The 14,322-nt window shown below is 42.8% G+C and overlaps 1 protein-coding gene across 1 annotated transcript in view; it reads right to left on the reverse strand.

Annotated features, from left to right (window-relative positions):
- Window positions 1–2,199: 2,199 nt before the first annotated feature.
- Cog6 (component of oligomeric golgi complex 6) overlaps window positions 2,200–14,322 on the reverse strand; it is a 42,306-nt gene continuing 30,183 nt past the window's right edge. The window contains exons 17-19 of the mRNA XM_050138430.1: window positions 13,632–13,685; window positions 11,294–11,373; window positions 2,200–3,223 (exon numbers count right to left, since the gene is read on the reverse strand). Coding sequence (XP_049994387.1) covers window positions 3,076–3,223; window positions 11,294–11,373; window positions 13,632–13,685 — 282 coding nt within the window. The 3' untranslated portion in view covers window positions 2,200–3,075. The remainder of the gene's footprint in view (window positions 3,224–11,293; window positions 11,374–13,631; window positions 13,686–14,322) is intronic.

Consider the following 14,322-nt stretch of genomic DNA (forward strand, 5'->3'; position numbering starts at 1 on the left):
TAAATAAGAACTAAAAGACACAGTATATAAACTGCAACTTCCAAAAATATAAATGCATATACAGAAAACCCAATTCAGAGGAAACAATGTCAGTTAGGTAGGGGCCTGAATGAAGTACAGTCAACAGGTACAAGTTAGCTACATTTCATTGTACGACATCACAGAACTTTAAAATGTAATATGAATTCATGATATCCATTTTAAAGAACTATAGCATAAAAATAAAAATACAAAGTTTTGTTTATCCTGTAAGGCGAGAGTTATCAAAAGTTGTTTGGAAGACAGTAACTCCCCCAATTAGGAAATATTAATATATTATGATTTTGATGATCAGAAATAAATTAGTTCAAAATACAGAAGTACATAATTCATGCTAATACATAAGTAAATTGCTTACCCGGTGGCAGAGCTATAACATTTATATGAAATATAAGATCTCTGAAAATTTTAGAGTAGCTCAGAGTTCACTGTTTTTAAATATACAATTCCACTTTGCCAGAAAGTTACATATCCCCAAAGTGAGCAAATTTTTATATGATTTGATACATTTGATCCTGTCTAAAATTCCCTCCACTTCAGCTCAGTTTATAAGCTTAGTATTATGATGAGCTTTTAGTTATTTTCACTGCAGATGCTTTTTAATATTCACTGGCATTAATAGTAGCTGGATTTGATAGATTGGCATGCTATTATTAATGCAACTTTCTCAGCTAACATGACAATTTTATATTTGGACCTATATTATTGCATCTGTTTTCAAAAGTAATTTGAGCATTAAAGTATTTTCACAAACATATGACTGATAAACATACTTAAATAAAATTAGCACCTCCAAGTGACCATATGTAGGTCTGGCTACACTATCTAAAAAGCATATTTAACTTAAAAAATGGCCTGGGGAGACAGATGGGTTGTTGAAGGAACATTTGAAGGAAGCATGAGGAATTGAACTTGGATCCCATCGTCCATGTAAAAAGTCAGGTCCCGGGGCCTGTAATCTGCAATCTTATTGCTAAAGCAGCGTTAGGAGAATCCTTGGGTCTTTCTGGCCAGCCAGTCAAGCTGTACTAGTGAGCTCCAAGTTCTGAGAGACCCTCCTACAAGATAAGATGAGAGTCACAGAGGCCTGATTTCACCTCTGGCTTTGGAAGGCTGTGTACACACCTGTATCCCTCCCACACACAAGAAAAATAACTTCTTTGCAAGAAGTCAGTATTATTGATCAACTCTTCATTCTACTCAAGAATTCAGTGTCCACTATTTAGAAAAGATAAATATTCCTGACTCAATTGATAAGACTCCACTGACACTAACTAATACACTATGGTTGGTTTTGTGTTTATATTAGGGGCAGTTTGTCCATTTCTGAAAGGAAAAACAAGGCAGATGGAATTTCATAGGGACTGCACCGATCTGGCCACTGGGTGCACTGCCACCTTGATCTCCAGTTCCGCCCACAACACTCGTTCCCTTGCACCATGTCATCTTTAATGAGGTTACAGCCATGTGTAGTAATAAGAGCGGCGGAGCTGTGTCCCCAGCACCCCGGCCGCCTGCTAGCTTATGCCCCGAAATAACAACACACAAACTGTATTCATTTAAGCACTGCTTGGCCCATTTCTATCTAGCCTCTTCTAGGCTAATTCAGGCACCTGGACTAGCCCATTTCTAATAATGTGTGTAAGCACCCCAAGGTGCGCTTACCAGGAAGATTCTAGCCTATGTCCATCCTGAGTCGGAGCTGCCTGGGAGAGCAGAGCCTGGCGTCTCTGCTCCAGAGAGCAGAGCTGTCGAGTCTACCCGGGAGAGCTGAGCATGGTGTCTTTGCTCCAGAGAGCAGAGCTGTCGGGTCTCCCCGGGAGCAGAGCAGAGTCTGAGCTCACTTCCTCTTCCTCCCAGCATCCTATTCTGTTTACTCCTCCCACCTATGTTTTAACCTATCAGGGCCAAGGAGTTTTTTATTGCTTAACCAATGAAATCAACAGATTGATATATGACACTCCCACATCAGCCATGCAAATCAACACAGTCCAGGATACAGAGCCTGGCATCTGCAGACCTCGGTGTTGCGTCTGTGCTGCCCTCCTAACCTTCCATGTCACCGCGCTTCTCAGCCTAAGACTGCACCACAGCCTACCTGCTGCTTTCCCTCCGCCATACAGGACACATCTGTGAGAAGTATAAAAATACTACAAAGACTGTTGTTCCAGAAATAGTTTAATATATATTAAGAAAACCAAGTAACAAGAAAAAAATATATTTTCTCTCAGCAAACGAAATGCTAAGCGTGTCAATCTTTTTCACAGTAGTAATAAATTATGTACAGTGTAAGCTCCTGCCTTGTCTTATGCTGTTCTGATAAAATATGCCACATGTATTCATTGAAAAGACCAACAAGACAGACTGACACCACAATGGATAACATAGAGTTACTTTTGCTCTGAACGACCTTTTTAGTGTGAACACAGAACAGAGAGTGTAGGTGGCTAGATTAGGTGAATACCCACCCGGAAAAACGAGGCTTCCCATGTGCAGGCTTTCTGACCTTTCAGCCCAGTGTATACTTAAACACACGCACAAATGTCTGCAAGGAACGAGGCTGCAGGTACAAAAGTAAGAGAAAGGAGACGGCAGCCTCAACTTTGCTTCTTTCTAACAAACCCTTTGACACTTATCTGGGGGACAGAGAAATGAGCTAGGTTTAAGAAGCAATTCATTGTATGGAATGCAGAGGAATCTTCAATAGAGGAACATTCGTTACCAACAACAGCTGCAGTTTATGTCACATGGTACTTAATCCTGAAATCTTCCCTCTGACTTTCTGCCTCCATCTATAATCCCAAATCAGGGGGACCTTTAAGCTGCTATGTAGAGGCAGCCAATGAACAACAGAACATTGTTACCTAGAAAGGAGACATAGCAGTATAGACTCAAGTCAAAATTGATTTATCTTCATGTGAGCTGAGAATGAAAGAAACTGACCTCCAATCTTATATTAAGAATATAATCACCAAATTTCAAAATAAAGACTCAGATTAAAAACCCAAACCACCCTTGGTGTTGCCATCAAGATCATCAGGAGAGCAGTGTCTTCACTTGCTCAGGCGACCTGTGTAGGATGCTCTCCGGGTCTTTGTATGCGTTGACAGGATTCATCACGGCTGCATGAACTTCCTCATAGGCTCTGCAGATCAGCTCGGTAGACTGCTTTACGATCTGCTCCCTGTTGATGAGCAAACAAAGCCAGAACATGACATGACCCCAGGGACTCTAAGACCACACGTCTGAATGGTGCGCTTCATCTCCATGCTGAGCGGTTCCTACTGATGGGGTGAGTAACTACTGTTTACTAACGTCTTCCTCATTAACATGCAGCCTCCAAAAGTCAGGGGCTGCGCTTCACCCGCAGCTTGGCCATCACGACTAAAACAGCACCTCACACACAAAGATTCCTTGACTCAGGGTGGGCTTACATCTTGATGAGTCAAGCCAAAAACATGGGAGGAGAACAAAGCATTTAACACCCTTAGCCTACCAAACAGTGCGACCCAGAATACCGTAAATGTGTTCAGAACACTTAACCTCAGCTTAGAGTTGGGTCAAACCATCTGATAAAGGCAGTAAGAAATTATTCTAGTTGTCATCCATGTCTATGCAATGAAGTTGCCAATAATAGATAATAATTCTTTAAGCTGTCTTTTTGGGATCTATGTTCTTCTCTATAATAATGCCCAAAATAATTTGTAAGACGATCTACAGCCACGAGTCTGTGATTTGTAAGTACAGTATGTGGATGGAAGCAGGAGAGGAATCCATTCCGAGATGTTGGGTCAACAGTACCTGGGTTCGGATCTATCCTTATTAAGTTAAAGGAACTGGATAATTTTTCAAGAATTGCTAAATATTGCAAAATAAGAGCAGAGAGAAGGAAGGCACATTGAACACATGCTCTGAACACAGTGCAGTGATGTTTACTTTCTTCTAGGAAGGGCGGCAGAAGATTGACGGAGAGCAAATAAGGCTCAGCAGTTAAGACTACTTGTTCTGCCATCGAGAGGTACAGAGACAGGAGGACTTGGGGGGACTTGATGGCTACAAGGTTCAGCATGGAAACGTAAACTCCAGGTTCAGGGAGAGACCATGCCTCAGGGAATAAGCAGAGAATGACAGAGGAAGAACTCCACCTTCACACCCAGATGCACACACACAGATAAACGCTAAGAAATAAGGAAGAAACTGGTTGGGAATCTACTTAGTCACATGAGACTTCATGTGATCTACTGTCTGGTGAATTATCCTGTAGTTACTGACCTTCACAACAAGTGTATCAAAATAATGTCAAAACTATTTTTCATAAGTGAAACAGTCAAAGCCTGTTATGAGATGGCAATTAACAACTGTGACATATACATTTGAAAACCACATTTTGTTGGTGTTTTTTGTTTTGTTTTGCAACAAGTCAAAAGTGAACTTTAGAAGCTGTTTCTAGCTCATCACTCGGAGCAGGATGATGGATGTTGTTATTTGCCCAGCCTCACACCTCATAGTTTGTTGCAATCTGACTACAACATAAAGAATATACAGGAAAAGGACTATGCTGCCATACAAAGGGTTTAAAATCATAAGGCGTAAGAGGGTATTAAACATCATTTTAAAAACAAATAACTGACAAGAGTAACATACTGAGAAATCTTATATAGTAATTTAATTTTAGTTTTTAAGTCATTATAAAAAATTAGTAAAACCGAGTTGCAATTTTGCCCTGTTTCTAAGCTAAATTAGTTTACAAATGTCAATAATTAACAACAGTTGAACAAAGGTAAAACACAGATAATTAAATAAAACCTGGCCAAAAGACCTTACAAGACTGTAACTGGTTCTGAGTGCTGGAATGTGATAGCACAGTCTTTCCCACGCTGCTCCCCGTTTAAGAGGCCACTGAGATACAGAAGGAATTAAGACTGAACACGGACTGTGGAAGACAGAGAGAGCAGAGGTGGTGGATCAACACAGTCTTGGAAGCAGTCAGACAGTGGAGGGAGGAAAGGCAGGGTTCCTTCTCCCTGCCAGCTCAGTCACAGCCAGAGGAGAGCCAGAAGTGGGGATTTCCTGCAGTGAGCCACATCTAACCTTCAGTTGACTCATGAACTCTGACAGTGTGGGAGGTGGGATCTGCACCAAGTCCACACATTCGCTTTCATTAAATGTTTCCCGGGGAAGTCTACATGGCACGGTAGAGAAAAAACAATACTGGGAAGGAATTCTAAAGCCTGGAACTCAGGTTAAGGCTGTAGCACTCACTACAGTTACCTTGACTGTATTCTATATGTCCGTACAAAGCACTGAGTAGATGAATCTTTGTAGAACATCTTCAGCATTTAAACTATACGATTCAGTGGACAGATGAGAGCTTTTTAATGAGCTTGTCTTAAAAAACCCTATATTTTCATCTTAGTGCACACACACACACACACACACACACACACACACCCCATTCTACACAGAGGAAATGCGGTCCTAAATAGGCTGTTGGCTCTCTGCATGTTAGCTGTTACTTAGGCAGTGCTCAAACAACTTTGCCTCTATTTCATTTTGAATTCTCTTCTCTTCTGTCTCTCTCTCTCTCTCTCTCTCTCTCTCTCTCTCTCTCTCTCTCTTTACTTCGAGTAGAAACTACCCTGCAAGCTCACCCTTTATCTTGGAAAGCCTATGTAAGTGTTTTGTCTGTGCACCATACTGTTTTTCTTCCTGCCTGGTGTCAGGTTATTGCGCTAATTAGCAGTATCATGAAATAGTTTGAAATCATGAGACTCATTACAGTGACAAACTACTGATGTCTAAAATAGAACAGCTTGAGGGACTGTGTAGTGAAATCCAAAGTGATCAAGAAATCATCTAAGTCCAGTTGTGTGCTGGGACCTTGGCCCTCTTGCAGGCAAGCTTCTCAGCGGTGCTGTGGAGCAGGACTTGGAGCCTGGGCGTCCACCCGCCTGCATTTACTTCCATCACAGTCAAGCTCACAGATGATGGATGAAAGCCAGGTTCAGAATGCTTTCTGTGGTACAAAGACTCTAAGCACCAGAGGGACTGGCCGGCTATAGTGAAATGGTTTTCCAGACCCAGTAGGCTAGTTAGCTGCTCCTATGCAGTCAGAGTGGCCCGGGCTGCAAGCACAAATCCCGCACAAGGTCAAGCCAGCCACGCCAGTGTGGAGAGCGGAGGAGCACACCAGACAAACTCCCAGGGAACTACTGGTGACTGAGGGCTGCTGGGGAAAGGAAAAGTCACTTTTCTCCAAGGCTGTGGCTCCTGAGAGGCTGCCCATCCTATATCGGATGGTCCTTCACCCAAGCACATGCAGGCAGCACTAAGTGGACTCAGTAGGTTTTTTAAAAAGAGCACATGGAGTTGGGAGGAAAACTAAGTTGAGGGATGGGGAGGAAGTAGAGAGAGGAAATAGGAGTGGCTTTGATCAAAACACATATGCATGTATGAAATTCTCAATTTTTAAAGATAATAAAAATGGAGGGAAATGGTATTTTAATAAAAGGTGTAGTCATTAACAAAGTTAGGCCACTAACCACCCCATGTCTCTGTTACCATGAAATCTTGGGTTTAGTTTGGTGTTCTAATCCATCCAAGCTAATTTTCAAAAAGCAGAAACTCAACTCTTATGTGGCTATAAAAATGAACACATCACAATCTTAATTCAGGTCAACAATGAAACGCCTGATGGTAAAGCTGGTCACAGAATACTTTGTTAAACCAGACAACACATACCCAGGGTGGTGTGGCCTTAGGGCATTTATAGGTATTTCTAAAGGAAGGCTCAAATAAAACAAGTTATGTCTAAACAGGCTAATGTGCTGTGGTACAAAAAGAATCATGACCTTTGGGACTTTCTTACCAAGCACCACTACCACTTAACAAATATACACAACAGTTTGAGACCTTTAAGTTCCAAAGAGCAGAGCCAAGTAAAGGCTCACCTCCTCCACGGGTCTCTCCTGTGGGGCAGCTCGGCAGTCAATGACACCAAGAGACAGGCTACTCTCCAAGACCTAGTAACTCCCCAACACATCTCAGTTAGACAGCAGCTGACCACACTGTGGATCAGCAAACAGCATAACCACGGGGCTAAATTAGCATGAGAAAATGAGTGAACTGATTCTTAACGTCACAGTTTTACTAAAAGGCAGTGCCGTTTGTTTCCCTGTACGTACTTCAGGATGCTGGACACTAAGAACTTGTTTACCTAGTCATAAATGTCAAAATTTCAAAACTCTTAATACAGACCACTACAGAAGCGCACAGAGAAATCATTCTCATTAAAATCTGCTCATGCAAATTGGTTGTATTTTAAACAGTTATGTACAGCACTGAGCTAGCAAATGAACCGCTTGCTTCTAGAATCAGGGAGCTTGTTAACCAGCACTTAGGATTCTCGTTGCCTAACAACCTGGCGCATCTTCAGCATTACCATAAACCTACTGTTCCTAAAAATAGCTTCTTTCCACACACAGGTTCTGAGATCACTAAGCGTGAGCTTTGGCAAGGCACAACCACGTGCACACCAGGAGAAGGCTTGCCCAGGTAAGGGCTGGGAAGATAAAACATCGAGGAATCATGAGTGTTGGTGTGTGCAGCTTTAGCGTTGCTGGTTTGGTTTTGTGTTTAGCTCTGGCTGGCCTGGAACTTGTTATTTAGACCAGGATGGCCCGGAGCCCGCAGAGATCTGGGTAGCTTGGCCTCCTGTGTCACCATCCCTGGCTCCATAACTACTGTACTCCATGCTCTTCGGTGTTACTGTTAGACAAATGCACCCTTTATGAACTGATGCTATTATCACCGGAAAGTGTTTCTGTTTCTCACGTTAGCACCTCGTCCAATTCCCCTGGTGTTGACAGCTATCTCAGCATTATTGTGATTAGTGCTGCACTCAGGGTGTGTGTATTACAGACAGCAGGCGCCTGGGCCATGTTGTAATTCAGTCTAAGGTATTACTGCCTTTCTATGGGAGCACACCATCTTCTACATTCTACAGCTACCTGCCAGGCTGCACGTCCGTCTATTGTCTTGCTGGTTTTTCCTGTTTCATTTGCATTTCTCTCCTTTCCTTGTCTGCTTCAGAGACTGCTGGACAGTTTCCTGTGTACCCTCCAACAGCACTGCACACCCCACCTCACAACAGTACACTCCTACTTCCCTTGAAATCAGTGGTTCACATGGATTGCGACCTCTTTTGGGGTCAAACAACCCTCTCACAGGGGTCACTTAAGCCCACCAGATAACACAGATATTTACATTATAATTTATTACAGCAGCATAATTACAGTGACAAGGCAGCTAGGAAATAATTTTATGGTGGGGTCACCTCAACACGAGGAACCATATTAAAGGGTCCTGGCATCGGGAAGGTTGGGAGCCACTGCTCTAGGCGCTCCCTTAAATGTCCACAATTCACTTTCATGTTTAGCCTGTCTTCATTCTTCATTACTCTGAAGTTACTTTCCTTCATCCTGAAGAATTCCCTTTATTATCTCCTACAGTGCAATATGCTGGTGTTTATGTAGATGGTAAGATGTATTAATTTTGCTATTAGCTTTAAAGGATTTTTTTCCTTTGGTATAAGTTTTGGTTTACTGGGGCTAGGAATTGAAGCCAGGGCTGCAAACACCCTAAGTAAACTCTCTACCACTGAGCTGAGGGTCACACATTTCATGTAGACACTGTTGTAGTTCAGTGTGCTATCAACACCCCACTATCTTGTAGCTGTATTGTTTCCAACACAGTGTCAGCTCCTATGAGCACCAACTCATCCCCCTGGCTGCTCTAGACGGTGCTGTTCACATCAGCCTTTGATGATCTGACGACAGGATGCCCGTGCATCTGAGTTAGCTTATTGGAGATGAGGATTCCCATTTGACATCACATCTGGAGAAAGTTTTCCTTCCATTAAATGTTTTTCTCCAATAACGAGACACTCCTATCACATATAATCGAGTGTACACACATGTATGTGTGCCACTTGATCCCCCTCTCATGTGCTTCCTTCCCTCTTTAGCTGGTGCTGTTTCCCTCAGGAAGGACGAAGGCTTCCTTTTACACACTGGACTTTCCAGGGTAAGTGCAGCAGCCTCAGGGAAGTGTCCTTCTTTACTCTCTCAGCATATTGAAGCTTTCCCTTAATGCCTGGACACACTTCCAACCCCTGCCATAAGTATCCGCTAGTTCTGTAAGCACTGTCTGTAGGTCTGTCTCTATTAATGGATCTCTTTTCTCCTTTGGGTTCACATTTTCATGCTCCTAAGCAGTTCTGGGGTGTTTCCCCAACCGGGGACTCACGCCTCTATGTACGGCACCAGCAGGCGTCCTTCAGAAGCCGGACTGTGTTTGGAAGGTAGCGCACTGAGTTGGAGATTAGTGTGGTATTTAGCGTGAGTCTCCACCAGCCCATCCGTACCTTACTTTGAAGGTTTGGGCTCTCTGAGGTCTCTAGGATGTTGTCCAGGCAATAGCTGCTTTTCAGTTTAAAGGTCACCAGTAGTTATTCTTTCACTAATGTTTCTTTTCCTTTTCTTAATTAAAAACTTGTTTCAGTTTTGTTTATCTATGTTTAGTTTTGATTATACAGATAATGAATACAAGTGCTACTCAAATCTTCCTTAAATCAAACAAAACAATTATTTCACTGAATCTGTGTTTTTACTTTTAATATAAGAAAAAATGGAAGGAAGAAATTGACCCTAAAGAAATAGTTCTTCAGTCACACAGCCTTTCCTGCGAACTCATCTGGAAGCACGCACACCCCCTCCTCTTGTCAAGCCCTATGGACTCTGCTCTGATGCTGACATGGCTGTAACTGCAGACTCTGTGGTGCACAAGGTGAACCCTGGGCACTGGCGGCAAAGAGAACAGCGCCTTTCTAATTTATTCCACAGAAAAAGGAAAAACTCTTTAAAACCACTTAATTTTTCTATTTCTTTCTTCGTTTTCTTGACAGCCTTACTTCCTAGTCCCTTAAATATGCTCAATATTTTCCCTTACGACTGAATGTCCAATCAAAACTCTCCTTTGAAAGCCAAATCTTAAGACAAAAAAACAAACAAAAAACAAAACAAAACAACAACAACCCAAGAGTGGAGCACTGTACAATCACAACTCAGAACAGCACCAGCAGGGGGAGCAGGCAGGGGTGGGGAGGATGCTCACTCAACACAGACCCCCTGAAGGGCAGGGACTAAGGGCATAAGGTTGTATATATAGTTACTTTTGCCTAAAGTAAGTATCATTTTGGAAAGACTCACAATTTAACTAGATAAAAGTTATCTGTTCCTATTTCAAGTACTATATAAATAAGATCAAATATAGACTGCAATGGATATGAGAAATGCCTATTTTTGAAGGAAAAGAAACGCTACCAGCTAAAAACAGAAAGATGTCTAATTAGCATACACACTTCAGTGCTGACTGTGTACACTGCTCTCTATGGTCTAAATGTTAGAGAACAGGACAGGCAGGATGGTCAGCCAACAGCAGTGCCTCTGCCAAGTCACAATCTGACTTTAATCCCTGAGGCCCACAGAAGTGTAAGGACACAATCCCACTCCCTCAAGCATCTTCTGACCTCCACAAGTGCATTGTGGCATGCATATGCCACACACACACCCCAAATGTTATAAAAGCTTAAAAAGTAAACAAACTGAATATATTTAAACAAAAACTGATGACATGATTTTAAGATAGCAATGCTATTTTTTTAAAATTTTTTTCTTAGAAACACAACTTGAGGTACAATATACTGTTTCTTTAAGAACTGTCAGATGCTTAAACTCAGTTACAGGATAATAAAATAATATCACCAAACACATTAAATTTATTACTTAAAAGTCACATAATATGAGAATTTCTTGAACCTGTATCCAAGAGAGCTAAGTTCTTTCCATGAAGCCTATTTGATGCTGCTGGCTCTCACTTCCAGCTGCTAGATTTGGTTCCTGTTCCCCACCTGTGCAGAGGACTGTGATCCTCTAAATAAACAACCCTTTATTCTATGTAATTCTGAACTAGGGTGGGATTATTCTGTAACTTCCATCATCAGAAGATTACATATTAATGAGAAGGAGGGAAATACGAGTAAGGAATAAGTATTGCCAAGGTTGATTCCCTGGGGTGCAAAGGCAGGAAAAACACTGAAAACTGCTCTTCATAGCGAATGTCTGTCTGAAAAGGAGAACTATCTGCTGCTTAAAAAGTTCCGATTCTCTCCCACCTCCCTCTGAGCAGCACTTACTTCACTGTGGCGCTGAGGAGGAAGTTCAGCTGCGGCATCAGAAGGTGGTCTGGGGCTGAGAGGTAGCGGTCAAACTGAGCCTGAGGGAAGAATGAGAGAGATGTGTGGACTCGCTAAGGAGGTACTGAACAGCCACTTCTGGGGAGTGTTAAAACCTCAGACCCCCCCCCCCCAAACACAACTGTCTAGGGATTTTTGTTCAAATGAGCACTTCCTATCACAGAAACACCCTAAAACTGCCTATACTAACTTATTTAGAAAGGTTGGCAAGGGATAGTGGGTAGTCAAAGAGTGTGTGTGCATGTTACTGTGTGCACGTATTTGTGGGTGCCTGTGTGCACGTGTGCATGTGTATTCAGAGGATGGAGGGCAAGGCTGGGCATTCATCTTTTCCCACCAAGACACTGTCTCTAGTAGCCTAGAATGCGCCAAGTGGGCTGGAATGGCCAGTGAGCCCCGTGGGTCCTCTCTCTCTCCCCCTCCTCCACCCAGCACTGGGATTACAGGCATGTACCATCATACCTGGGAACCAACCCAGGCTCTCAGGCTTATGGAGCAAGCACTTCACCGATGGACCCAACCCCAATCTTACAAACAAATTCCTAAGAAACTTTTTTTTTTTTTTTAAAGTGAATCTGAAATTCATTCATTGTCATCAGAAATTTTAAAGATAAAATGTCCTCTGAGATTCCAGTTTGCTAGTACAATTTACACTCGGGGTATACGCTATGATTGTTATTTCTCTGTGGGATCTTTCACCATGATGCAATGGACCCTGTTCATCTCACTTAGCGTTCTAAACCATACACTGTCTGACAACAGTCCTGGTTGTTGTGATGGTTAATTTCAATTGTCTATATGGCAGGACCTGGAATCACCTGGAATCTCAATGATGAACTATTGAAATTAGGTTAGGCTATGGGCATGAGAAAGTTTCTCAATTGGATTAATTGTGGGAAGATCCACACTAAGGCTGGGCAATTCCATTTCATGGGGTGGGGCCACATGAACTGCAGAGACGGGGCTGGATGTGTATGCATTCACTGATCTCTTCTTCTGACTATGGACTGCAGTGGCCAGCTGCTTCAAAACCCCATCAGGACAGATAGACCCTTAACCGTGAGTTAAAGCAAACTCTTTCTTCCTTAACTTGATTTCATCAGAGTATTCAATCATAGCAACAAGAAAAAGAACCAAGACAGTAATATGTAGGGCATCTCTGCTATCAGAATTATTCAGCAGAGGGCGTTCACTTTGTTGGGGATTATATGAAGAACTCAGGGCAGATGGTAACTGCAGGAGGCAAGCCCCAGGCTCCGGAAGCTGACTTCCTAGATGAACAAATAAAGGAATTATAGCAAGAGAAGTGCTGTGAAACTTGCAGAGGGGTCATCTTATGAGTGACAGGGTTATGTGACTTACATGTCACGCTATGGGAAGATATGCACATAACATAATGCATATCTATGATGCAGGCACAGAACAAACATAGTACAGAAGACCATGCTACATGAAGTGGTGCTCATTCTGAAAGGAAGGAGTAGGGTGTGTGTGTGCGTGTGTGTGTGTGTGCGCACGCGTGAGTGTATGTATATGTGTTGGAAAGCATGCATGAATATATAGGTGTGTTAATGACTGTGAATTTGAGTCTGAGTGTGTATAAATATGCATGAGTGCATGTGTGTATCATGCATGAGACTGTAACTATGTTTGTGAGTTTGTGTATGAGTAGGAATGTGTGTATCAGTGTAAATGTGCTTATGTGTGTGCCTGTGCGAATGTGTATCGGTGAGTCTATGTATGAGTGTGCTCACGTGTGTAACTGTGTCTTAGTGTACATGTTGTACAGTGCTGAGGCCTGAGCACAGGACGGTGTACATGCCAGGAAAGCATTCTACCACTACAGCAACTGCTCCCACGAAAAGGAAGTCTAAGCTAAAGGCTTTGTGACTCTCATGCTGAAAGTAAGACGCTATTCTAAAACAGGAATCCGAGTTCAGTTAGCATCTCAGAAAGAACAAAAAAACAAGAAAAAAAGACAGGCGTTTAAGCCAGGAATCCCGGCCAAAGAAAGTCTGCGGCACACAGCCCAGCCCCACATGTGCCACCACTCCTGTCTCCCCATCACATCAGGAACCAAGCTCTGAAGATGAGGAGATCCTAAACTGCAGTACTGCCGACGAGGACAACAAAAGGCAGCCCTGGGCAGGGCTGATAAAAGGAGCCAACAGAGCTGCAGGGCACATCACGGGAGGAAACCTATTACCCAGGACGTTGTCACCGCACAGTGAACCACAGACAGTGGACATCACCTTGAAAGCGTTTGTGACGCACTTACCATTGCAGCCTTCAGTGCCACCGAGTCTAGGTTGGGCAAGTTGGCTAAAGAACCCTATAAAAAAGTTAAAAAATGGTCTGTTAGAAGATTGCCCCCTTTCAGAAAAATCGTGTAGTTGCTTCTAGAGAAGAGTTTGCTCTTCACTGCAGTAAGAGTAGGACCATAAATGAGGGGCAAAACCACATTTATCAACAAGGGAAATACCACTACACTTGAGATTTACTCAAGCAAGAAAAGCAAGCAACATAAAACTTGGAGGACGCTGGTGAGGTGTGGAGGCCACGGTGATTTAGGGAGCAGACAACATGAGGAACTGGCTACCCTGTCAATCAGCTACACAGAAGGGCGGAAGCTGTGAGTTCCTTGCTTTCTGAGGCAGCTTATTTTTCGTTTGCTCCGCATTTATGGCCCTACTCTTACTGCGGTTAAGAGAAAACGCTTTTCTTTGGAAGCACTTACATGAGTTTCTGAACTTGCGCAATCTTCTAATCTTACTTTGTGTTAGGGTTTCCCACCTCTCCAGAACCTCTTACTATTGGGGTTCTGTAAGATCATTTTGGCCCAGAACACTTTCCTTCACGGATCTGCTAAACTAGATGGAGGATAATTTTACTTTCATAGTAATCCATTTATTCATTCGGCTGAAGGTGAAATGGGACTGTAAAAATTCACCAGGATAGCTGGGTGGTGG

The sequence above is a fragment of the Alexandromys fortis genome, unplaced genomic scaffold (genome assembly GCF_014885135.2).
Source record: "Alexandromys fortis isolate MF-2015 unplaced genomic scaffold, M_Fortis_MF-2015_v1.1 scaffold_15, whole genome shotgun sequence".
Taxonomy (NCBI): domain Eukaryota; kingdom Metazoa; phylum Chordata; class Mammalia; order Rodentia; family Cricetidae; genus Alexandromys; species Alexandromys fortis.